The 22,855-nt window shown below is 38.4% G+C and overlaps 2 protein-coding genes across 4 annotated transcripts in view; both read left to right on the top strand.

Moving 5' to 3' along the window:
• The window catches only part of LOC103476654 (heterogeneous nuclear ribonucleoprotein L-like), a 28,965-nt gene extending 15,444 nt beyond the window's left edge, over positions 1-13,521 (top strand). Inside the window, exons 5-14 of the mRNA XM_008429126.2 lie at positions 496-581; positions 1,006-1,102; positions 3,694-3,766; positions 4,850-4,921; positions 5,654-5,871; positions 6,349-6,470; positions 6,563-6,764; positions 8,521-8,578; positions 8,709-8,807; positions 9,350-13,521. Coding sequence (XP_008427348.1) covers positions 496-581; positions 1,006-1,102; positions 3,694-3,766; positions 4,850-4,921; positions 5,654-5,871; positions 6,349-6,470; positions 6,563-6,764; positions 8,521-8,578; positions 8,709-8,807; positions 9,350-9,405 — 1,083 coding nt within the window. The 3' untranslated portion in view covers positions 9,406-13,521. The remainder of the gene's footprint in view (positions 1-495; positions 582-1,005; positions 1,103-3,693; positions 3,767-4,849; positions 4,922-5,653; positions 5,872-6,348; positions 6,471-6,562; positions 6,765-8,520; positions 8,579-8,708; positions 8,808-9,349) is intronic.
• A 1,166-nt stretch (positions 13,522-14,687) lies between these two features.
• On the top strand, positions 14,688-21,679 carry cdk1 (cyclin dependent kinase 1). 3 transcript variants are annotated; one of them, XM_008429124.2, is made up of 8 exons: positions 14,688-14,793; positions 15,140-15,182; positions 16,464-16,620; positions 17,592-17,715; positions 17,800-17,970; positions 18,049-18,212; positions 19,118-19,259; positions 21,429-21,679. In XM_008429124.2, the coding sequence occupies exons 2-8, from the start codon at positions 15,146-15,148 to the stop codon at positions 21,540-21,542; spliced, it is 909 nt and encodes a 302-aa protein (XP_008427346.1). In that variant the 5' UTR covers positions 14,688-14,793; positions 15,140-15,145; the 3' UTR covers positions 21,543-21,679. The 3 variants fall into 3 exon arrangements, with proteins under 3 accessions (XP_008427346.1, XP_008427347.1, XP_017164528.1); XM_008429125.2 differs by lacking the exon at positions 14,688-14,793 and adding an exon at positions 14,844-15,068; XM_017309039.1 differs by lacking the exons at positions 14,688-14,793; positions 15,140-15,182 and adding an exon at positions 16,268-16,362.
• Positions 21,680-22,855: the final 1,176 nt, after the last annotated feature.

Here is a 22,855-nt window from a genome sequence, read left to right as displayed (position 1 = left end):
GTCTCAGAACCCGGCACAGCGATATGAGTCCATCTGTCTGTCAGCTGAGGCTCCAGACGTAGCAGTACATCTACAACAGAAAAACTAGGCCAATGGCCTAGTAAAAGTCCAGACCTTAATTCAATTTTAATTCTGTGGTGGGACTTTAAGGCACATACCTGCAAACTTCAACAAACTAAAGTAGTATTTTTAAGAAGAACGGGAGTCTATATTTTGGAATCTAAAGCAAACCAATTTCATAATTTCCGCCCAAAATTATTCATACCCTGGCAGATTAAGATCTAAATTATTTGATGTTAACTTAGAAGTGTATTCATGACAAGAAATTAAACAGACGTCTCTAAAAATGTAATAATAAAATAACTTAAAAATGTTGATAAAAGCTTTTTACTTATGTTTTAACAAAAAAAATTCTGTTTAATGATGATTATATATGCTCTTCTTAAACTAATGTATGTGGAGCTGAAGGAGGAATTTCTTTGTGTTTTTGTCCAGGATGTTCTCTACACTGTGTGTAACCCCATAGGCAGCGTGCTAAGGATCGTCATCTTTAAGAGAAATGGAATCCAGGCTATGGTGGAGTATCCTTTTCCTCAGGGGTCACTGCGTCTCCATGCCTTGGTCATCTCAGTGGGTGGGGAATGTCTTCTGCTTATCCAGAAATATGGTGGAAATGTTTTTTTCTCCCATGTTGCCATCTCTGTTTCTTTCTATTTCTGGTGGTTTAGCTCAAACCACACCCGTCTGAGTCACAGCTCCTCCACCTTTTGTCTGACGTTTCAAACGCACCCTTTGAGAAACAGCCCTGGCTCTCACCTGCTCTTACACATAATCCGTTTAAAACCACACAGAGATCTGCTAGCTGCTGCTCTGTTGCATGGGGATATATGTTCCCGACTCTAGGAGCTGCACTTAAACACGAGGCTCTAACAGATGAAATGTGATGTGCATGCTCTGGATTGGGCAGCGTTGTCGTGTTTGTGTTCCTTAATGTGACTCTTCCAGGTTTGAGTCAGTTCAGTGTGCCCAGAAGGCCAAAGCAGCACTAAATGGAGCTGACATTTATGCTGGCTGCTGTACACTCAAGATTGAATATGCAAGGGTAAGAAACAGAAAACACATCAGCAGCTTTTGCTGACCGAGCTGGTATCAGTTTACTGGCTGCTACCAGCTCAGTTTGACCTGCTGATTACAACTCTGATCGACTCGGTCAATTGGCATTCTTCAATAGCCTGAAATTTAGACTACAAAGATCTGCTGCAGGTTCTCCAGTGGAGGTTTGAAGAATAGAATTATAATATCTCTATTTTATGCATCAAAGCATTTGGTTCTAAAATTATTTTTATTGTTTCATTAACCTCACCAAAGGACATCAAATGCATCCAGTGCAAAAACACAAAATCTCTGGTCTAGTTTCTACTGCAAATACCTTAGTACACTTGAAATGACACAAAATTTACTTACAAGTAACTTTTCAGCAAGAGTTAGAAAGTTGTTTAGAATCAATAATTCCTTTATATGGATGAAAAAGCCCAAGTTCCACTGACAGATTATTTCACTTACAAAAAGACACTTTTCTCATGTTATAAGTGAAATAATCTGCCAATGGAATAATCGGGGAGTGTCTTTGAATATCATCACTGTTTGTAGAGATGATTTTGGTCTGGAAGAACTTGACAGACCGGACCTCAACCTGAGAGAACACCTTTGGAATAAAATACAGCGTAGACTGAGAGGCAGTCCATGTCAGACATCACTGTCTCATCTCATTAATACACTTGTGGAAAAATGGTCACAAATTCCCATAAACACATCTACATTGCTAACATTAATAGATGAAATAGTTTCAGAAATCTGATTTCCTACTTTAAGTCTGCTGTCACTAATACTGCTTGGAAATATTAGACAAAAATATGTATGATAAAGCTTCAATAATTTACACTAAAATAAGTTTTAGAAGACAAACACAATATAAAAATAATACATCTAAATTCTTAATTAACTTGTTTATGAAGTCAAATATACAAAGTAGAAGAAAGCCTTCCATATTTGATTTTTGAGGACTATTAATAATCTGTCAACGTATCATCTATCAAAATAATTTATATTTATCTGATGCAAACCAAAACATTTGATCACACAGGTAAAAAAACTAATAATCAGGAATAAGGATTGTTGAAGCACCCGCCGGCGTTTGTGAGTACAAATCATGCTGGTGACTACCAACATGATGAGCTATTAAGAGATTATAATAATCACACTGACTCATACAGTAATAATCCTATGATCAATTATATACAGAGCATGACTGCAGTAAGTTGAAGTTAAACCTGAGCATGCACTGACACCTTTACTGATGCACATTCACCTTATGGATAGTATCAGCATACCGGTTCAGGTTTCTATGTGTTCCACACAGATTTATTGGTCTTTAATGGCACTTTTAGATTAGAAGCAATACTACACAAGTCGTATCATGACTCATCACTAATGGCTCCACTTAATGTTATGCTGTTAACTGTAATTCTTACATTTTTCTCGGCTGGATAAATCATTTTCCAGATTTTCCAGACAATGATGAGGAGGATTGTCTCCTCTCCGTCCTGGGTACTTCCTGGGGAACTTCGGTGTGCCTGAAAACATTCATATCTATCAAGACTATTTCCAGGGTATTAATAAGCATCAGATGTAATCTAAACCTAAATGGAAATTATTACAACGAAAGCTAAAGCTGTAACATTTACACCGCACTGCCAAAGCTGCAGCATTGGCTGCACAATAATGTTTTAGGTGTTGAATGAGATGGAAAACTATTACTGTGCCTGTATGTAGAACAATGACTTCGTATCTACACACGCCCTGACTCGTCCTTCTCATTCCTCCTTTTGTTTCACTGCTGTGGGTGGCCCAGCCGGAGCCTCAAAGTGTCTCTAAAGCCCCACTTCTACCTGTTGTCACTGTACCCTAACGCTCCAGTTAATTACATGTTTTTCCTCTATGGGAGCCTGAAGTTAATGCTTCCATATGTGTGTGTGTGTATGTATATAAAAAAATTTATTTTTTTTAATTTTTTATATACATACACACACACACACACATATGTATATGTGTGTGTGTGTGTATATATATATATATATATATATATATATATATATATATTGTTGTGGCCATTTATGTAACAAATTGTAATTTCTATTTTGGAAAGTTAGAATTTATTTAAGTTAGTTTAGATCCAAAATCTGTAGTTAATTTGTATATTTGAATTGATTAAATTTTGTTGGTAATTGGTTAGACCCTCCCATTAATTTGAGTAATTAAAAACACACCGGGTGCTTGGGGGAGGCATTGTTTGGCAAATGTTTGGCATGTGGACGAGAGGTTTGTTGTAAATGATTTTTTGACCACTTTTCATTTTTCACTTTTTTGTACTTGAAACGTCACATTAAGTTTACTTTCGTTTTTGGCTAAGTTGTAGGACATTTTTGGTAATTATTTTGTCGCAAATTTTTTACAAGAAATTTAAAAAAAAAAATTTTTTCAGAACAAATCAAGTCGGAAGTGCGTTCCATTCAGACCACCTGTTAACACCCACGGACTTTGTTAGAATTTTGGTTTTTTGAAAATGGAAGGCCGCGACACATATATATGTATACACATGTGGTTCCTTAATACGTCTTATTTCTTTGTCAACAGCCAACACGTCTGAATGTAATAAAGAATGATAATGAGAGCTGGGATTACACTAAACCATACTTGGTCAGACGAGGTAAGACAAGCTGTTTCTCTTTCATCTTCATTATACTGACACTAATGTTTGCAGCAATGAGTGACACTCAGCATAGGTCCTGTAAAGACGTATAGCATATAATAATAAAATAACATTTAAAAAAACCTCAGTATTTGTGTTTGCATGTGTACATGGGTACATTAGTGATGTGCCACCACGCATTGCAGCTTGCAACAAATAATACACCAATATATCCACATACTTTGCTTTGACATGATTCCCAATCAGCATTGTCTTGTGTCTTATGAACTTTATATTCTCATATGCTATTTTGAGGTAGTTCAACTTATGTATTTGTCCACACAAACAACCCTTGTGACACCGTGTTTAATTCCTAACAGGAAGTTTTGATTGTTTTGAAAGAATCTAATTGGTTTACATGTTTTACCTTTGCGCTACACTGCCCCCTATAGGTTTGGCATATTTAAAACAAAGCTCAGGGGCAGATTTGTGTGAGTTTATGTGGATGAAAATTTTTATGAATCTGATCCTCTGTGCACAGTATTATTTTTAAAAACTATATTGCAGAGATATTCATTTTTAAAATGCCTGGCTACATGTGTATGAGTCCAAAGATGATTATTGAATTATTGCCGATAAAGTTGGCTTCACAGTCTACTGAATGACGGAGTAGACCATCTTTCACACAACATTTCTGTAGTTTATGTTGTTTGAATAAATAAGGATACACTCGATGATTTAAATCTAAACTTTAAATAATCTCGAGTTGATGATTTAAAATCAAGACAATGTGTCTTGCCTACCAGCTGTTACCTAGTCTCCCTGCTGGAATGATTTAAAAAAATTATTTTGAATTGAAGCTATTTTGCTGTTATAATTTAAATGATTGAGTGATTTGTATGCTGAAGAATATTTTCCAGAAGTGAATTCCAGCAGTAATGCCACACAGGGTTTAAGCTATATTGAAGACAGCTCCGTATTACAATCAGTCTTCACAAAAGTTTTTGAATTGTTGAAAGCAGCAGATGTATTGGTCTCAGATGGATGAGGAAGGGCTGTGATGACTTTCTAATGATCCATGTGTTCACTTGTATGTTTCAGAACGTGGGAAAGGGAGACAAAAGCAGGCTATTTTAGGAGAACACCCATCATCTTATGCTGACAATGGTTATGGTAAGATTTCCACACCCACTCTCATCATCACTTAACATCTGACTGATGTGTTCACACCAGTTTGTGGCCAAAAGCAGTTTCAGTGAGCAACTTTCATTCAGTAGAAAGGAATAAAATTCAGAAGTTTAGCAGAACTGCACATTTTCTTTCGCCATGTTGCCTTCAGTGACCGGTGAAGAGAAAGAACTTTTCACTTTCTGGTCAAGGTGAGGATGACCATTTTTATTCAAACACATTCATTCCACTGAATTTGTTTGACAGCATTTGGAAACTCATAAAATTTTCAAAAGCCAAAAATTTCTGAAACTAATCTGAACATTTCTGAGTTTTTTTTGGCAGAAGCTACCCCTCTTGTTTTTTCTATCTGCGCTGGCCCTAATATGCCGTCGTACAGTTGAGGAGAGTACCTTCTAATAAAACTGTTTTGAAGTAGTGATGCTCGATATATTTGCATCAACATCAGCATCGGCACCATGTTAGTCACTTTTTAACAAAATATTATCTTTACTAAATATGAAAATGTTCAATCAGGGTGGAAACCCTTTTACCAGGTTCTGTAAGTAATCAGAGATTTAAGAGACAAATGTGTGATTTTTTTTTTTATCTCAGGCTAATATATTATTAGGATTAAAACAGTGCAGCTCATCTAAACAACAGAAGCAGACAGTGATGTTTTTGTAAAACCTTAAAGCCAATGGCTCATTTTGTGGCTCCCGCTGTTTGTTACTTTAGGCCTGGCCTGCCCCCTGCTGCCTCTGACAAGCAATAGCAGGTACAAGCTCAGCTCAGCGGACGTCCCAGACATGGTGTCCTACCCTCTGCCCCAGTCTTCCCCGTCCTACTCTGGCCACGCCCCCAGCTCTGTAGCCATGGTGAGCGGCCTCCATCCATCCAAGATGAACTGCACTCGCATCTTCAACCTCTTCTGTCTCTATGGTAACATAGAGAAGGTAGGGATACATGTGTTCCTATAATGTTTCTTTTTTTGAAGGTTTGTTTTAATTCATGTTAGTTCTTAAATCATAAAGAAATGGTTTTACTGTGATTTTTGCTTTGGGAAAAGAATCTCTTTTAGTTTCGACAGACAGAAGCTCTCCAAACTGCCAAATTTGTAGCAGTAATTTTATTAAACACAAAAGATTCATTAGAAAATATCTTTGTGAACACCAGTGCTGTGTCTCAGGAAAACATTAAACTTTTCTTAGATATAATGTCTTTTTTACCACTACATAAAATGTCCTTTTCCTGTCCAGATGTTATTTGTCTTTTCCTGTGTCTACCATACCTGACACTTGTAGAAATGTGCTTCAGCCCTTCTGCTTCTTTTGTGACTTTAACATTACAGACATTTGTGTGTGTGTGTGTGTGTGTGTGCGTGTGTGCGTGCGTGTGTGTGTGCGTGCGTGCGCGTCTGTGTGTTGTTCCAGGTGAAGTTTATGAAGAGCGTTCCAGGTACGGCGCTGGTGGAGATGGGAGATGAGTATGCAGTGGACCGAGCCATCACACATCTCAACAGTATCAAGCTGTTTGGAAAAAGACTCAATGTCTGGTGAGAGGAACTCTAATCCACTCATGTTCATTAGCATGTTTCAGCCTGTAACAAGTGGACAGATAAGACTGTTGTTGTGTTTTTGGGTGCAGTGTCTCAAAGCAACATGCAGTGATTCCCAGCCAGGTGTTTGAGTTAGAGGATGGCAGCAGCAGCTACAAGGACTTTGCCATGACCAGGAATAACCGCTTCAGCAGCGCCGGACAAGCCTCCAAGAACATCATCCAGCCTCCGTCTGCTGTGCTACACTATTACAATGTTCCTCCCTGTATATCCCAGGACCAGCTGCTCAAGGTACCATGCTGCTGTCACACATATGGTGACTTTTTGCTTTAAGGTCTGCTTTAAAGATAGACACACCTTTCCATCTGTGGTCATTGCTCACATTAAACTGAATGTTGGTGTTTACTGCCGGACAGATCGACTTGGTGTCCTCAAGGTGGCCAGGCCTGGTGGGAGTATGTAAGACCCACATCATCAGCCCTCCACCTCTGTCTCTGGTAGAAGCTTGTTTGCTCTAGTGTAGCTTAGTAAATCTAAACTTTTTACTACTACATAAAATCTTAGAAAATTCCCTTGCCAACAAACTCATTCACTCTTTATCTAAGTGTCCTTATGGACAGGTTGGGATGGGGAGAGACAGTGGTTTGAAAAAAATCTTTGGCGCCTTCCTGATGTCCGGTTTTTTGCATGTTTGTCACATTTTAATGTTTCAGAACATCAAGCCAATCTAAATATTGGTCAAAAACAACACATGTAAACACAAAATACAGTTTTTATGTGAAGGTGTTTATTATTAAGGGGAAAAAATAATCCAAACCTGCATGGCAAAGTGATTGCCCTGAGTTCACTGTCTCTAGCTACACCCAGGCCTGATTACTGTCACACCTGTTATCAATAAAGACGTCACTTCAATAGGACCTGGATAACAAGTTGAAGTGCACCAAATGGCCCTCAAAAGCTAGTCATCATGCAGGAACAAAAAAAATAAAGAAAATAACAGATGTATATCAGTCTGGAAAGGGTTACACAGCCATTTCTAAAGCTTTTGGATCTCCAGTGAACCACGGTGAGCCGTTATCCACATATGGTGAAAACATTTTCAAAGCTGTAAATTTTGGGGAAACCTTCTATGGACTGATGAGAAAAAAGTTGAACTTTTTGGAAGGTGTGTGTCCCATTACATGTGGCGTAAAAATAAGTTCACATTTCAGAAAAAGAACATCATAGCAATGGTAAAACTTACTGTTTTGCTGCTTCAGGGTCTGGAAGACTTGATGTGACAAATGGAACCATATAATTCTGCTGTTGACCAAAACATTCTGAAGGACGATGTCTAGCCATGCGCTGGTACCTCAAGCTGAAACCAACTTGGGTTCTGCACCAGTATAGTGGTTCAAAACACACCAGCAAGTCCATCTCTGAAAGGCTGAATTAAAATAAAATTAAGACGTGGGAGTGGCCTATCCAAAGACCTGACCTGAATCCTATTGAGATGCTGTGGCATGACATTAAAAAGGCAGGATCATACTGGAAAACCCTCCAAAGTTCCTCTACAGGTGGATAAAACTCACAGCATGTTATCATAAACACTTGGTTGCAGTTGTTGCTGCTAAGGGTGACTCAACCAGTTATTATATATTTTGGTTTGATGTTCTGAAACACTGGAGTGTGACAAACATGCAATAGAATAGGAAACCCAGAAGGGGACAAAATCTTTTTCACACCATAAGAAAACCATTTCTCAACTATCTGGAGTCCACCATCCGACAGTGAGAAACATTCAGACTTTCATGTCTAGAATCTCCACATCAGGACAGAACCAGCTGAGACATCAGCAGCTGTTACTGTCACTGACACCTGACAGTCAGGGACGGTATTATAGTATATTATTTCTTAAAACAATAAATAATCTTATTTGTAAATAAACAATGACATCATTACTGCTGAGAGCTGAAGGGATTCATGGCTCAGCATGGCATAAACAAGTTGTCTGGGTGGTAGCTAATCACATGTTTGTATTTATTTGGAACAATGTGTTTTTTGGCAGCTGTGTAGGGAGCACGATGTGCCTGGCTTCATCAAATTCAAAATGTTTGACGCCAAGCGTAAGTAGATCATATTATTGGGTTCATGTAACTTTGCTGCATGTTTTTAAACTTGCGCTGTTTTTTAGTCGTATATGAATTGTCTGGACCTTCCTGTGTGAAGTGACGTGTCTGCTCATCTTCCTCTCAGCCTCCTCTAAGACCATTTCTGGGTTGCTGGAGTTTGACAGTAAGACGGAGGCTGTGGAGGCTCTTACTGTTCTCAATCACTACCAGATTAGGATACCAAGTAAGTCTGTCTCTGTTTCTTTTAAATCCTAATGTCTAGGACCAAGTCCAGTCTGTAATAAGCATGTGTGAAGTTAGTTTTATCTAGATGGCTTTACTTCCTGAAATATGTCAAATAAAATATCCTCAATAACTTAGTACAATCGCTTGGTTGAATGATTTAAATTTAATTGAGAGTATTAAACAAACTCTTAACTTCCTTCAAATTCAGTTTTAATACATCTTCTCTGTATTTCGTAAAATAGCATTTTTAACTTTATGACAGGATGGGAAACACATATTGATGGTAAGCTTATAGGGAAATACCTGTGAATGTATTTTAAGGCCCCACACATGTCACGCTCCTTCCTTATGTGACATCCGGAGCATTCAGAACCAAAGGGAATAAAAACAAGCCATGATTCAACCAGAATGGTTCTGAACTAAAATCTGCAAAGAGAAGAAATCAGAGCTAAAGTAACAGAGTTGCTCCAGCATGTATGAGCGCCACAGTTCAGTTTGTTTTTCAAATCTCTTAAGTATCTGTGTCTGCTTGTCTTGCAGATGGATCCAACCCATACACACTGAAACTGTGTTTTTCCACCTCATCTCATTTATAAAGGCTGTCAAGCACAAACGGAGCGTTACAGGCTGCTGATGTGTGACTCTGATGGAAGTAAGACTCAGCAGAACCACGGAGAGCCACACTGCAGGTTAGCTACCTGGATGATGGTGATGGAGAGATGGTCGTTGAAAGAAATGAAGAGAGTGAAGAAACAAACTGACCAGAGGGTCTGACCAGCCGGGAACCAATGAAAACACCTCAGGGTGTGTTTACCACTCCGTATGGAACACGAAGGGAAAACCTGACTTGTTTTTGGTCTTCTGTCCTGGAGTCTGGATTCTACCTGAATGTGGGTTTGACATCTCTCACGGTTACTCATGCACACGCTTTAAGAATATTTCCTGTTAAGACACCTGATAAATCCATTGTGCTTTTGAAAATCACTGTAAGAGTTTAAGTAAGTAGGAGCAAAGTTTTAAGTTCTCACCCAGTGTTTAACGGTGCATGTTCTGTATTTCTTTCGTCTTGGTGGCAGCTACAGATGTTTCCCAGCTGTTGGGTCAGCATGAGATGCCTCTACTGCTGATCAGCTGGAAGATGTAGGACACTCTGGATACTTAGAGGCATACGTTTAAATATATAAAAGTGATCATTCTGACACAACGTGTTGCCTTTTTACAGAATCATATGAGAATTTTAGCCATAGCTATTTCATGAGTCCTCAGGTATTCATGAGCGGGACTTCTCATTTCACTCCATCTGCAGGTGAGAGCGACAGACTGAAGCAGAGCGGCTGCAGTTGGTTACCATAGAAATCCCAGCAAATATATGCTGATTAATGTACAGGCTGTTTTATGATGGTCGTTTTCTGTGGCACATCTGAACACATGACTGCATATATAGGAAGGTTGCTTTAAAGGGGCAGTATTATGTAAAATTGACTTTTTCCAGCCTTACCTCATGTTATTCGCCGAATCAAAGCATACCTGGAGTTTTGCCTTAATTCTTTCATGCATGTTTGAGAAATCTTTTAATCTCCATGGCAACCACTCTGCTGTGCAAAATGCCTGGATGGACCTATCCCCGCCTTTGTCGTGCAGCTCCTCCTCCCAAGTTTCCAAGGCTCTACCTCACAGAGCAGCCCTCCGACGCAACGCCCCTAGTCAGCTCCTTCAGACTAGCCAGCAGCAGCTAGCAAACACCTGGTAGAACTGCACAACGCTTGTAAAAACTTTGTTGAAGTGTTAATACAGGTACATTGTAATAACTTCCTGAAGGCGGAGTTTCAGAAAAAGCAGGAGTTTCTTAAAGAGGTCAAGGTGTTAAATTGCAAACTGAGTCATGTTTGATGCAGCATTTTTTATAACAGAAGGTAACATAGTTACTTGATTGTGCTATAAAATGGCACTATATGCCTGGAAACCACACAGTGCTGCCCCTTTAAAACCTGAACTTTCATTTGTTAGTTGCCACGGTTACTGTTCTGCACATCAGCAACATGTTTAAACTCCCATGCTGCCTGACATAAATAGAACAATACAGCCCTCTAATGGGTCATAAAATTTTGGTTTTTTTTACATTTTTTAAAGTCTCCCTTTAATATTTCAAATCCACCCTGACTGAAAGGAGTTCTGCACTCAGAGGGAGTGTTCAGATGACATGAAGCTGCATGTGTTGAAGGGTGCTGTGATCAAATGGTTGACACGTTTGGCACCTGTGGTCTGGAGTGCCATAGGGTGCACCTCCACCCTGTGGTCTGGGTGGAGGTGTCATCCATCTGCTGCATCCACATCCGTATCACAGATGTTGGTTTGGTGTTTATCACTCGTCAGATCCTGCTGATCTTAAACCTGACTTTAAACATGGTGCAAAATGGCCTGAGGTTATAAGAAGGTTATCCAATACTTTTATCTGGATGTGATGAGGTTCTAAAATGCTCTGTATGTACGAGGGTTGTCATAGAGATTTCCAATTCAGTACTGATACTAAGAAAAGTACTTGACAGCAGCCCTCATACTGCAAAAACACACAAAATCTTAGCAAGTATTTTTGGTCTAATTTATAGTTCAAATATCTTGAAATAAGGCAAAAATAATTTAAAAGTAACTTTTTAGCAAAATATACAAGCTTTCTTTAAGTCAATAATTCTTGATAGAAAACAGTACTGGTTCCACTTACAGATTATTTCACACAAGTCATTTCACCTGCTTTAAGAATTATTGACTTAAATACAGGCTCATGTATTTTGCTGAGAAGTTACTTATAAGTTAACCTTGTCTTAATTCAAGTGAACTAAAATATTAGCACTAGAAATGAGTCAAATTCTTGATAAGATTTTGTTTTTTGTAGTGTATTTATAAACATATCACATAAAAGTATCACTTCCCTTTTGGTGACACTGTAGATAACAGTATAAGTGTTGACATGATTTATGGACGTATATATCTCTGACTCAGCCATGTAATTAATTTTATTTTATTGCTTATATTGTTCTTCCATTTGCCTGTTGATTTCTTGTTGATGCAAATCAATGTTTCTGCTGAAGGACCTATAAAGGATCATTCTATAAGAATATAAAGTGTTTTGATACAAACATGGATATAGAGCATATAAAACATATTTACAGTGTAATGCAGGATCTGGTCCATTTGGCAGCAGCTCTGGACAGGTTCTGTCCAGATGCTCCACCTCCATGCCAGTTAAATCAATGAGTTAGCCATCGTTAGCCTTCATGCAGATCAAATGATTGATAAAATCATTCTTTAAATGATTTGAACGTTAACATGAAAACAGTCAGGTGTTCACTTCATCAGAATTTAAGGGTATTTCTGAATTTCTGAGCCAGTCCCCATTTTTTATAGTTATGACATTGTGTATATGTTTTTATCTTAAGTTTTTCTATTGGCTATAAGTATAATATCAATAGATGTGCTTTAAAGATTATTTAAAAAAATAATATTTAAATAATATAAAAACATTTAACAGAACAATCTAAACATTCTCAGATTAGAATGATCACAGTCTTCAAAGAAATATCCTCCCATTGTTATGAGATAACTGGGATAGGGGTATGGGGGGTTGGGGTGGGATGATGGAACTCTTTGGTAGGGGCTCAGTCAGCTGTTTTCTGTCTCCTCTGTTGGTGCTTTGCTTTATCACTCAATCAGTCAAGTTTATTTGCATAGCACATTTCAGTAACAGGGCCGTTTACAACAAAAAACACAAAAGTACAAAGTTATAAAAATACCATTGAGAAAACCAGTAACATTACATTTTGACAAGTGACATCGTTGAAATCATCAATGCACATCAAATATGTTGGTCAATGTTTTATTTATTATGCCTGGGAGAGATGAAGACATGTTTACAAAAAGTGCAGATGTGGAAAAAGTTGGGTATTCATGATGTCAGATCTTTTTTGATTCGTCAGGGCAACACATTTCTGTTTCATGATTCAGCAACTAACAAATCACTACAATCAGTGAGATGTGTAGTAAAAACCCAGAGTGAATTAATTTGCCACGGTCAGATTGGTTGGAACAGGAACCGCCCTCTGAAGCTTAGGAACCAGTCTGAGATATGGCTTCCACTCGTTCTGCTGCTCCAGGAGGGAGGGGGATGATTAGGGGCTGATTGATTAATGAATCAGTTAAGCTTTTAACTGGCTTGCCAGTTAAAGTCTCTGGTGAGCCAGAAACTTTACACTGGACTCTTTCTGGATGTTGTGAAGCAGAGTGGCTAAAGGCCTTTACAGCCTAGTTAGAGATGATCTCTGAGGTCTGTTAGTGCTTAAGATGCTGTTTATCGTTTCCTCTCTGTATCGTGTCGTGGGATGACTTACTGTGAAATGGCAATAAAGACATTTTAAACTGGATATTAAAATATAAGGTGTTTCTCAGTTTTTACATACTACTTCTGTGTTTAAGTTCAGTTATTGGTAACTACAATCAGAAAAGTATATATTTCTTTTCTGGATAACAGAAGAGCGATTTGGTTTGGGGTAATGTTATGAATTGTAAGAGGGTGTGTTTTTTTTCACAGGTCTGTTTTACTTAAGCGCAGATTTTTTTTTTATTTTTTTTTTTTAGACATCTTTATGATTAGCGGGAAATAATGATGAAGGGTTTGTAGGCTGCCTGTTTGTATGTCAATAAATCAGTAAACTTACAAATTCGCCTGGTGTCTCCAGTTTTGGACATTCTAATTCAGTATTCCCCTCTTTCATTTTATTCATTCATTCATTTGGAAAACAAACCCAGCTGTATGTCGATTTGTCAAATATAACACTAATCTCATGAACAAAAACAATTATTCAACTTGACTAAAGTGTTTTATTGTTGCTCAACGGTGTTTACCTGATAATCATTTTAGAGATCTGAATTTAAAACATTTAACAGTTACAGATAAGACATACTTAATGAAAGTTAGTAGAAATCACTTGCACTTTGGACACAAGGAGCTGCATTGTTTCAGAAACCAGATGAGATATGTGTGATAGAATAAACTGCAATATAATTATTGTCATATAGTAATTGTAAAAATCCTGTTCCTTTATCTGTTGAGGTAAACCTAAACCCCTAGGTAATATTTGGACCACAAAAATGTAAAGATAAGCTACCAATAAGGTATTTACTATTTGAAATATAACAACAAAGCTAACGGTAAGTGGTAGATCAGAGGATTTATTATTGTGCATTTTTATTTTACTAATGTAAGTTTCATTAGCAGCAAAGCTGCTGCCATGCAAACAAAAATAATTTTATAGTTCTATTCCATAGATTACGCTTTATCCAAAGAGGGCCTTATGCAAATGCAGTTTGCTTACAAATTCAGCCAGAATCAGAATTACTGAACAAATTCCTGCACACAAACCAGGAATATAAGTTCGTTCTCAATGTACAGATGTTTTAAATGTAAATATATACATTTGGTGGAAAAGCAACATTTTATTAAAGAAAAAATATATAGCCTATGCCTTATCACTACAAGAAACAATACAAGGTTGAGTCAAGGCAAAATAATATTGATTCCCAGCAGGGTGGCTGGGGTTCTCTATTTATCAGACTGTTATGAGCCTTTTAAATAAATTACCTGCTTTGTCACTTTGTTTTAAATTGACTTCATAATTCGGATTTGTAAGCTTTCATTGGTTTCTCTATGATAAAATTGTTATATAGTATAAATACCCCACAGTCAGTAAACACATCCACCCTTTCCAACTGGTTCCGTTCAAATGCTCTTACGTCGGCGCGTCATCTCCCGCTCAACCAACAGGCAAGTATCCCACTCTCTGATTGGTAGTTTTGAAATGTATCGAGTGAGCTTATTGGTGCGTTTTGAATGGCCCATGTACTGCGGTTTATTCAAAAGAGTTTGTCAGCATTCCAGTAGCGACGGTCGGTTAATGAAGACAGAGCTGCTCGACAAAACGCTATAAAACTAGGTATTTATCTTCGATTTGTCATATTCACAAAGAGTGAATACCTTGTTTGTCAGTTGGAGGCTAGACATGGACTTATTACTAGGTTAGAAGTCCGAGAACGGTTTTAAAAGCTGAGAAATGTTATTCTTGTTACGGTTTAGCATTGAGTAAGCTAACGGTAGCTAAGGAGGTGAAAAATGTCTGCATGGATGAAGAACATGTTTGTTTGTAGTCGACGGTGAAGTCAGAATGTTGTGTTCGGATGAGTTAATTTAAACATCTAAGCTACGGAAACGGTTTGTATCTGATGAAACATGCTGAAATAACTGGTATTTGCCAAAATGACACATTTTCCCTTTTCTTCCAGGCAGTGATGGAGGATTATGTGAAAATAGAGAAGATTGGAGAAGGTTTGTATACATGTCTTATTTTTCTAAAAAGTAAAAGTTTATATTTGTCATATTAGAGTGTCAGAGTTGAACTGCTGTCCTTAAAGACAGTCAGACTGTATCTGGTGTAAATCACTAATCATTGTTGGCAAGTCAGGCATATTTATATTCCTCTGGTTTGTCAGAAGGACGTGATGTGATGTGAAGGTTGCAACTACTAGGCCTGTCATGATAACAGATTTTCCTGGACAATAAATTGTCCCAGAAGTTATTACGATAAACGATAATGTTGTTTTGAGACAATTTTCAAGTAATATAATTGCATAATAATGCAAGAACACTTTCTCAAAGATCATTAAACTTTCAACTTTGACGAACATTTCACACTGAAACTGGCAGACAAGATAGTGGGCACAGTTCCGCTAATAACAGAGAAAATTTGTGTTTTTACTAACTTTTGGAATAATTTGGTGATGTTTTATAATGCAAAGCACTTTGATCTGTCTTGTTGCTGAAATGTGTTATCCAAGTAAACATGGTTGATTGAAAAATGTAAATATTCATAATAAATAAACAAAACAGAAACAATTAAAATGAATTATGACGTCTCTGTAAACAAAGTGGTCCTTCAAAAAGAAAAGGGCTAGTTGAGACCAAAGCACCAGACCTTTGTCATCTAATTTTTGTCAGAAAAAGAGATCAAGGAGAAAAACAGTAAATCATGCTAATGGACATTATTGTCCGTTTTAATTTGTTAAGCAATTATTTGATTTATTGCGACTGTCCTCATTGCAAGTGACACGAAGTGATTCCATCTGATTCATCCAACTGGATTTATATGCTTCATAAAATCTCAATGCAGGTTTCCTGCAGTGTATAAATAAGCCTGGCGGACCACCACTTGTGACCCCACCAGGCTAAGCATTGCTTATTTATTTAAGACTTTTTAAAATGTTTTTTTTTTTTTTTAAGATTTAAAGATATATTTGGTGTTCAGATATTTATCTTCTAATCTTTCAGTAACACATAATTATCAAGTGATATTTTCAAATTTCTTGTCAATTTTAAGCATTTCTTAACTCAGCGGCCCGTCATTAAGCCAACAACGGGCCACTGGATGAATGACTGCCCTAGCACCCAACCACCAGGCTTAGCAAGTAGCAAGTTTTCTGGGGGAAACCTTACAATGCCGTCAGATCTTGTCAGGAAAAGCAATAATTGACTTGTTTTTATTAATAGAATTTGAATTTCAATCAGAGACGAGGCCTGTGTGTGACTATTTCTTATTTTTTTGTTTTCCAGGGACCTATGGAGTGGTGTATAAGGGCAGACATAAGTCCACAGGACAAGTTGTGGCTATGAAGAAAATCCGTCTGGAGAGCGAGGAGGAGGGAGTTCCTAGCACCGCTGTCAGAGAGGTGTCTCTGCTCCAGGAGCTCAGACACCCCAACGTTGTACGGTACGCCACTTGCAGCTGGACAGAGTGGAGGGAGGATGTGGCTGCTGTGGGGGATGCAGGACGGTGTCACTGGGTCACCTCTTCAGATGCCAACATGGCTCAGATTCATAACTCAAATGTTTATAGAGTTACCGAGTCTGCTACAAATTCTTCATAAGGTTAATTATGCAGCTTAACAGACTCTGTATCAGAGGAGGACACATAATGAAGTTCAGCATCAGCAGGCAGCTACTTAGATCTGACAGCCTGCCAGCAGAGCAGACTTTCCACAGGGCCACAGACTTTCTGCTCTGCTTTCACTGCAAAACGTTTGAATTTTCACTGAAATCACTAATGAAATGACTGACTTAAATGAGCTCAATAATTTCCATTTACATGATTGTTCCCCCCTACTTTCTCTCTTTCTACCAAAAATGTAATAAGTCTTCAGTCTGGTGTTTTGGTCTTAACTGGCCTATTTTTTTTTTTTTTTTGTTTGTTTGTTTACAGAGACTTTATAATTCATTTTATTTGTTGTTCTGTATATTTATTTGGAATATTAAAATGTCTTCCAGTATTAAATGTTCATTAGAATTGAAAATGTATTGATATTTGAGGATGTGTTCTTGCATTAATATGCCTTTAGTATTATACTACATGAACATGGGCTCAAACAGCAATATTATATTTTGTTGCAATGATTTCAATAATTCATTTCTAATAATAGAATTATTCTAATTTCTGGGAAAATTTATTATCCAGCTAAATTTATTGTGACTAACCTACACATAGCTGTCCTATAAGGAATACTTTAGTAAACTATATTTAAACTTCAATGGTATTACTTTATTTAACCTCTGTTTAAAAAAGTATAAAAGTTGATCATTAAAAATCCTGATTATGTCACTGTTGACATGAGAAAAAGTAGGATTCCTGAGCTGAAGTTCACCTGGCACAAACCCAGGTTCAACTTTGTGTGTGTGTACACACAGACTCCTGGACGTCCTGATGCAGGAATCTCGTCTCTACCTCATCTTTGAGTTCTTGTCCATGGACCTGAAGAAGTACCTGGACTCCATCCCGACTGGCCAGTACATGGAGCCCACGCTGGTCAAGGTACGTCCTGACAGGCTGACCGCAGTCTGTTGTCAGTGATGCGTCGTCCTGACTGTTTGCGTCTCCCTGTTGGGTTTTTCCCAGAGCTACCTTTACCAGATCCTGGAGGGAATCTACTTTTGCCACTGTCGCCGGGTTCTCCACCGGGACCTGAAACCCCAGAACCTGCTGATCGACAACAAGGGTGTGATCAAACTGGCGGACTTTGGCTTGGCCCGGGCCTTCGGTGTTCCGGTCAGAGTCTACACCCACGAGGTGAGGCGCGTCAAGCGAACTTGGACCCACTCTGCCTGTCCAATGGGTTTCCTCTGATCGTAAACTGTGTGCTTGCAGGTCGTGACCCTTTGGTATCGGGCTCCAGAGGTCCTGCTGGGCTCCCCCAGGTACTCCACCCCTGTGGATGTTTGGAGCACCGGAACCATCTTCGCTGAGCTCGCCACCAAGAAGCCGCTTTTCCACGGAGACTCAGAGATCGACCAGCTCTTCAGGATCTTCAGGTCATTCAGCAAGAAAACTGAACAAACTGGCTGATATGACTAGGGCTAGGATTAGGGTTAGCTCTACCTGAGCCTGAGCTCTGGGGTGATGCATTGATTTTGATTCCCTGAATTTTTATCTTTTTGAGGATTTAATTTTTTGAAATTTTTTTTTTCTACCACACAAATGCTTTCCTTGGGTTCCTATAGTTCTGAGTGATTTGAGTTTTACAGCTTCTATTTATTTGGACTTTGAATTTAAGTCAACTCTATGACAAAATAGTAGGGTTAGGCTGAGATTTATTTTTAAATTAAGAGCATAAAGTCATAATACTAGAAGACTAAAGTAATTTTATGAGAACACCAACACAAAAAATTTAAAATGAGCAATGTTAAGCAATGTCTGACATTAGACTTTTGGAAGTCAAAAAAAAAAAAAGTTAAAACAACTTTTGACTTTTTTTAATTGCTTTTAAAAGCGATAAAATTGCTGCTTTTTTCTGTCAATGTTATGACAGAACATTGACAGATGTTCTGTCAATGACTGAAACATTTCCTTCTGGGAATGTTTCAGTCATTCCCAGAAGGAATGACTGAAACAAGTCACTTTTTGAAAATATTTTCTGCCATTTGGATTTATTTATTTTTATTTATTAATATTTATTTATCTTTTCATTCATTTTTCAGGGGAAAAAAAGGAAGGGAAAAATGCCTTAAAATCGATTTAGTATGAAAATAAAAAAATCAGATTTTTAAGCCACATTGTCCAGCCCTGAATATGACTGTGGGCCAGTTTTATGAAAACTGACCTGCAGGTCAAATAAAATGCTAACTCACATGAGCAGCTGGAAAGCTGGAGTTTTAGAGTAAAATCATTAACAACTCCTGATATTATTGGTCAATTTTTAGTTGCATTTCCTTTTCAGAACGCTGGGTACTCCGAACAACGAAGTTTGGCCTGATGTGGAGAACCTGCCTGACTACAAAAGCACTTTCCCTAAATGGAAGGGAGGAAACCTGTCGTCGATGGTGAAGAACCTGGATAAGAACGGCCTGGACCTGCTAGCGGTGAGGGCAACGGATCCTCTACACACACACACACACACACTGTACACACTCCTGTTCAAATTAAAACTCTCTCCCTCTAAAGCAGTGGTGCCCAAAGTGGGTCCTCGAGAGCCGGCATCCTGCATATTTTAGTTCTCTCCCTGGTTTAACGCACCTGGATCAAATGATGGCTCGTTAGAAGCCCTAAGAGGAACAAGCTTGACAAGCTGAAAAGGTTGTTACTACCACCAGGGAGAGAACTAAAACGTGCAGGATGCCGGCCCTCGAGGACTGACTTTGGACACCCCTGCTCTAAAGAGTGAGAGTATGATCATTCATTTCAATGCTTTTTGTGCGATGCACATCCTGGACAATTCAATTGAAATACAAGTCGAGCTGCTGTTAGATTTGTTCAGTACTGACGAAATGATATCAGTGTTTAGCGTTTTCCCCAGAGCTTCTTCTCTAATAAACACATCTTCTGTTTCCTCTTGGATGATACTTAATTCCATTTTCAATTCAGTTTTATATAGTGCAGATTAACAAGTATCACCTCAATGCACTTTACAAAAACAAACCAAAAAAACAAATCATTTATAACAGTCAGTTCAATACAGTCATACAGATTCATCCACTCCAGTTTCATCCTACTTATCAAACAAAGCAGTCCAGTTCAGTTTCCTGTTCAAACTGATTCAGGTTTTCTGTGTATCTTAGAAAATATAATGCCTAAAAATGATGATGTGGTCAAAATACTCAGTTGCCTAATAATTGTACAGTGAAGGGCTCTATAGCACTCTCCCCTGTCCAGACAGTAGCATATCTGCAGACACTGATGTTGTGTTTGCTCATAGGTCTGTCACAATAAATCAATTAAACACATGATAAATTAAACAAGCTCAATGTCCATTTGCATAATTTATTATTTTTCTCTTTTCTACCAAAAACTAGATAAAAGTCTTCAGTCTGGTGCTTTGGTCTCAACTAGACTCATTTTTCAAAGGAGAATTTTGTTTAGAGACTTTATAATTTATTATATTTATTGTTTCTGTTCTTTTATATATTTTTGATATTTAAAATGTTTTCCAGTTCCAGTGTTAAATGTTCATTAGAATTTAAAGTTAACTGATCTTTGACAATGGGTGCGTTCACATTGCAGCCTTGAAGTGACCCAATTCTGATTATTTTGACGTAATGCGACCTGTATCCGATCTTTTCATGGCAGTGTGAAAAGCCCAGGTCAGATTCTTTTTCCGAATGTGACCCATATCCGATACGTATCCGATTCAAATGCGACCTAACGACCAGGCTGCATTCATCCAAACTGAACGTCACTGATTCTCAACAAATCTCACTATTCTGCGTCCTGATACGCACAAGTGGGAAGAAAAACAACAACCATGACCGACTATACAATGATTAAGTTGTTAATATGTTGCTTCGGCCGGATAACAACTTCAAATGTGTAAGCTAAGCTCCACCGTTAGCCTCCAGGTTTACTTCCGCAAACACTGAGCACTTCTTCTTTTTAGAACAGTTGGCAGAACACTGAGAAAGCTGGCGCTATTGCGCCCTCTACTGCACATGCGGGACACTTTCAGGTCGTTTGCCCGTTTACACTGCAGAACACATACAGGTTGCATTTACTGGTAGTGTGAACGGCCCGGCAAAAAAATCGGAATTACCAAAAAATCGGAATTGAGTCACTTCAGGCTGCAGTGTGAACACACCCAATGTGTTCTTGCATTATTAAGCCGTTGCCATTACATTATTTGAAAATGATTTCTAAGCAGCAATATTATCTTTTATCGCAATAACTTTTGGGATAATTTATCAGCCACGTAAAATTTATTGTGATGGGCAGAGTTGGTCAGTCCGGTTGCAAGCTGGACAATCAAATGTTTACAGCAGAGAATCTTCTAGATGCTGCTACAGTCCCTTAGTTAGAAGTTAGCATAAATAACATGGCTAACATATGCACTCATTGGAGTGCTTGGATAAGCAGTTATTTACTGTTCATGTGGTACGAAGTTCAGATAGAACATGGAGCAGTTAAAGACGGAAGAAAAAACTTGTTTATGGAGAGGAATGAACATAAAGCCATTGTCCATAGTGAGGTAACTTCTGTCACCTGACCTCATCTACCTGAATCCTAACGTTGCTCTCCATGTCCGTTTTCTCCTCTAACAGAAAATGTTGATCTACAATCCACCAAAGAGGATCTCTGCCCGGGAGGCCCTGACCCATCCGTACTTCGATGACCTGGACAAATCCACTCTGCCAGCTGCTGACATCAACATGTAGAGCCTCCATAGAAACACATCGATGCCCTCTGTGAACTAATAACCTGTAAATACTTGTATGTTTGTGTGGGATTTATTGCAGACCTAAAGTTTCTAATATCTTTTCAATAAAAATGCACCTTGTGTGATTTTCTGCAATGTTTTTTTTTTTTGCTTAAAACTGGTTCTTTAGAAAAATATTCCTTAAGGGTCAAATTCTGCTTCGGTTAGGCTCTTGCCAGAGTCTAGAACAGTGGTTCTTAACCTGGGTTCGATCGAACCCCTGGGTTTCGGCGGAGCCTCTGCGGTTTATTCAAACGGCAGAACTCTGATCGTTTCTCCCGCATCACTTCCCTCAGCGGGAGAAAAAACCCGCCGAAGCGGATCAGCTGCTGGACGCTCCAAAGTCTCTGGTTCGTTAAAGCGACCAGATCAGAGATGATTCTCTGACAGATATTGTTCTTATAATGATTAATAATGAGCTCTGCGATGTTCTCTGTGCGTAAAGTTGAAAATGTCTGCGCACCAAGTGGTCAGCTGTGCTTGATCACAGTCTGGACAGAAACCAGCGAACTCTGTTCTTATCAAGATGAGGATGAGGAGGGAATCTGACATATTAACTAGGTTAAGTTTTTACTGGTTTTGTTTTTAAAACACCATTAACTAAACAGTGTAACTATATATTGTATATTTGGCGTTTGTCATCTCATGTGTGATTAATTGGAGCGTAACCGTGGAGCATTTATGCGCATTTATTGTCCAGCGCACTGCGCTTGTTTCCGTCTAACGAATCTGCACTTTAATTTCTTTCCTCTCTCAACAGTCAGCTACTCCTCTATTTAAACTACAATAAGTAGATCAACACAACTTGATCACACATTCTCTTTAGTTTTTCTCTGTGTGCTGCAAACTCATTAAATGTAAACTCCCGAACCACCATCAGACAAATAATTCTGGTCCGACCAGAACTACTTTTACCTGTCAAATTACCTGTCAAAACATACTAACATAGACTATTTAGCCGCATTTTTATGCGGTTTAGTTAATATTCACCCAATTGAATCCAGATCCCATCACACATAAAGCAGATAAATGCATTTAACTTTTTCCCCGTAGTGACACAAACCACTGACTGTGGCTCCAATAACTTATAACAAATGAAATTAAGCGACTCCACTTAAATTACATCACTTCACCCGCTGGGGTCTGAACGCTCAGCTTCTCAAATTCTTCCTGGTCGCATCTGCAGAGAAACCTGCGCTGGTTTATCGACAGTTGGATCTGTCTGAACCAAACCGAACAATTGAACTCTGTAAGATTTTTCCTTTTTTTTTT

The sequence above is a fragment of the Poecilia reticulata genome, linkage group LG15 (assembly GCF_000633615.1).
Source record: "Poecilia reticulata strain Guanapo linkage group LG15, Guppy_female_1.0+MT, whole genome shotgun sequence".
Lineage (NCBI taxonomy): Eukaryota > Metazoa > Chordata > Actinopteri > Cyprinodontiformes > Poeciliidae > Poecilia > Poecilia reticulata.
The sequence above is the reverse complement of the archived record's forward strand: the minus strand, read 5'-3'. Positions and strand labels throughout refer to the sequence as shown.

What these genes read in the sequence shown, in the direction of transcription:
- cdk1 (XM_008429124.2), top strand. Translation starts at nt 15,146, where the DNA reads ATGGAGGATTATGTGAAAATAGAGAAGATTGGAGAAG. An exon ending in TGGAGCCCACGCTGGTCAAG is followed by an intron (nt 17,716 to 17,799) that starts GTACGTCCTGAC and finishes GGTTTTTCCCAG; the next exon opens with AGCTACCTTTACCAGATCCT. An exon ending in TCAGAGTCTACACCCACGAG is followed by an intron (nt 17,971 to 18,048) that starts GTGAGGCGCGTC and finishes GTGTGCTTGCAG; the next exon opens with GTCGTGACCCTTTGGTATCG.